This window comes from Eucalyptus grandis, chromosome 4 (genome assembly GCF_016545825.1).
Source record: "Eucalyptus grandis isolate ANBG69807.140 chromosome 4, ASM1654582v1, whole genome shotgun sequence".
Lineage (NCBI taxonomy): Eukaryota > Viridiplantae > Streptophyta > Magnoliopsida > Myrtales > Myrtaceae > Eucalyptus > Eucalyptus grandis.
In genome coordinates, this window is record NC_052615.1 from 31638331 (window position 1) to 31641629 (window position 3299).

Consider the following 3299-nt stretch of genomic DNA (forward strand, 5'->3'; position numbering starts at 1 on the left):
AAGAATTATATCAAAACTAATCATTGAGATGCATTTAGATCAATGGCCCACGCAAACAACCTCTGTCAGAGGAAACCTAAAATTCCTTATACATATATCTTTTGCGTAATCCATTATTTATTCATGGCAAGAAAAGGACTATGAAAAAGTTCATCTTTAGCACACTCCAGATTTGCGAGCCAGGATCTGCTTGAAATATGAGAATCTCTTTTTGCTTGTAATCTGAGAACTCTCAAGACTACATGATTTGAGAACCCAATTTAATATTGAAAAACATTCAAAAGCAAAATCGTGCTTCATCTGATGGAGCAACAATGAATCCAAAAGTTGCTGTTGCTACCATTTGAGGATGAGCAAGTGCACGAGCAGCATTAAGCCCTAAAGAGAAACAAACTTTGCCTGTGAAATTAGCATACCTAGATGCCTTGGCATTCTGATGGGCATAAAGGTAAGGTGCTGATCCTTCAGTATTTTCAAGACCCAGAATCTGTTGCTCATAAAGCTTCTTAAGAATGCAATGCCAGAGTCTATTAGGATGACTCTTAAATATTTTCTAAAGACAACCCATGAAATTCCCATGACTCCATGCTGATAATTCACATCTATTCCTTGTACAAAACTTGCACTAAAGTCAGAGTCAAAACTCTGGCTTGGTTTGCTTAAGCTGACTTAGACTGGCTTCTGACTCGAACAATTCATAAACAAATCAAGTCATCATAAATGCCGGAAATCTGAGATATGTGAGACTCGTGATAAGAAAGATGGTGGACACCCAACAAGAGGTGCTATACTTGGAGTCGACGGCCTACAAGCCTCCAATGAGCAATACTTGAGGCATGGATGACCTAAGTGGACTCCACCCAACTATAGCCAGGAATTTTGGCTGATGCCTTCTCCTCCACAGCCTCTCTCATTTGCTTCACATCAGTCCACCTCCCAACGGATGCATAAATGTTGGAAAGCAGAGACTGATAACCAGCTCTATCTGGGTCCAATTTAAAGCAATGCCGAGCTGCAATCTCACCTATCTCTACATTGTTGTGTAATCTGCAAGCAAGAAGCAGAGCTCCCCAAACACCAGCATGGGGCTGCATAGGCATGGTCTTTATTAGATTATATGCATCTTCTAAATGCCCAGCCCGGCCCAGTAGATCAACCATCATTCCATAATGGTCAGCTGAAGGCACAAGACCATAGTTCTTCATGGAGTTGAAGGATCTGTATCCCTCTTCAACCAAACCGGTGTGGCTATAGGCAGTTAATAATCCAGTGAAAGTGACTGAATTAGGGCATATATGGGCATCCGCCATCTCTTCAAACAGTTGTATTGCATCAACTGCCTTACCATTTACAGCATATCCTAGAATCATTGCTGAATAAGCAACCACATCCTTCTTCTTTAAGCTGTTGAACAGCTCGTATGCCTTATGGATACTTCCACACTTAGCATGCAAGTCAATCAAAGCTGTAGCCAAATGGTCATCCTTCTCTATACCAAGCTTCTCCATCTGCAGTTCAATCCATGACCCAAGCTTCAAATCTCCCAGCTGTGAACAAGCTGATATAATGCTGGAAAACGTAATTTTATCAGGAACAATTTCCAAACCGCACTCAATCATGCCATTGAATATTTGAAGGGCTTCTGTGGGTCTGCCATTTTGAGCATAGCATGCTATCATGGCATTATATGAAAGCAGATTCTTCTTTCCCAATTGGTCAAAGAGAAGACAAGCTGACTCAACATCCCCACATTTCGAGTAGCCACCGATCATTGCAATCCAAGAAACCTTGCTTCTTTGGGGCATAGCATCAAAAAGTTCTCGAGCCAATTCAATGTTCCCACAATCAACATATCCACTAAGCATAGCATTCCAAGAAGCTGAATTTCTTTCGGGCATCTGCTGAAACAATTCTCCTGCGTGCTTCATATCCCCTGCTTTGGCATACCCAGAAATCATCGAGTTCCAAGATATAACATCCTTCTCCGGAATCTCACTAAAAAGGTTTCGTGCCATATCAAGATTTCGCAATCTCAAGTACCCAAACAAAATCGAATTCCAAGAAACAACATTTCTTTCGGGCATTTCATCAAATACCTTCTGGGCGGTTTGCATTTCGCCCAATCTCGAGTACAAATCCACAAGCGCTGTCTGCACGTAGACGCAGCCACTGAACCCATACTTATTGACCTGGGCATGAACCAACCTCCCCCCCACAATATCCTCAGTCCTAGCACATGCTCTCAGAGCAGAAGAAACGGCGAACGTGCTCGGGCACAACCCAAGCGCCTGCATTTCGCAATACGCAGAGCCGGCCTCTCTGAATTGGCCATGCTGAGATAGGAAGCGAATCAAACAACCCCACGAGAAGGAATCCGGGCTTCCCGCGTGACGAAGGATCGACTTCACGTATTGAAGCAAATCGAAAGAGTAACCTCGAGAAGAAACGAGAAGCTGATGCACCAAAAGAGGCTGGAGGTGATGAAACTTGCGGACGAGGACGGCGGCGTGAGTTTGTCGAGCTTGTTTTAGGGTCAAACGTTGATTCAACAAGAACTTCAGTTCGGACACGATCATCCGGTCGATCATCCGATGGACGCCCCTGAATGGCACAGCCTCTGCTTCTGACGTCTAGTGCAGATAAAAATGTGATTTTTTTACCGACAGAACCAAGCATGCCTTAATAAAGATTGCTGCCTAGAAGAACAAAAGTAACTTTGCAATGTTACAGTCGATTGGAGGATGTGTTGCTCGATTTTTGCTAATCAATTTCCTTGTAATTTGCCAAGCTCTTGATTTTTTATGTCGTCAAATAGTTGATCCACGAAAAATAGGCAGTGAATGCCCGACCGACTTGATCTGAGTTGTATAAGAATAAGGTTCAAGTCTATCGGTACGATAAAATGTCGCAGCTGCATGCATTGCTGCATTTTCATTTGACAATGATCAAACAGCTCATCTCGTGATTGAATTCTTGGAACTTATCCGTCTCCGTTGGGCCTAAGAACTCATCACTGATCTCCAAGCACATCGTAAATCATCATCGAATAAACTTACCTCGACCCATCCCGGTTAGTATTGTGACATGGCCCACGGACGAAGCATGATCCAAGACCGTCCGTGATGGGGCCATGTCACGCTCAAGGAATTGGCCACGAGCAGCCCACGACCGATCCAAGAAAAGAAAAAGAATAAAAAGAAGTGGAGTTGTCGTACGTGGTGTGTGCGTCCAAAGAGAGGAGAGAGAAAAACGAGAAAAGAAAAATTGCAGCAAGGGAGAAAGAGAAGAGAGGAAGAGCG

At 43.5% G+C, this 3299-nt stretch overlaps 1 protein-coding gene across 1 annotated transcript; it reads right to left on the bottom strand.

Annotated features, from left to right (window-relative positions):
* Positions 1-542: 542 nt before the first annotated feature.
* LOC104441848 (pentatricopeptide repeat-containing protein At4g22760) lies at positions 543-2828 on the bottom strand. The gene has a single exon (XM_010055093.3). The coding sequence runs from the start codon at positions 2586-2588 to the stop codon at positions 846-848; it is 1743 nt and encodes a 580-aa protein (XP_010053395.2). The 5' UTR covers positions 2589-2828; the 3' UTR covers positions 543-845.
* Positions 2829-3299: the final 471 nt, after the last annotated feature.

Excerpts from the sequence above, each read along its gene's own strand:
- LOC104441848 (XM_010055093.3), bottom strand. The coding sequence starts at position 2,588 with ATGATCGACCGGATGATCGTGTCCGAACTGAAGTTCTTGTTGAATCAA.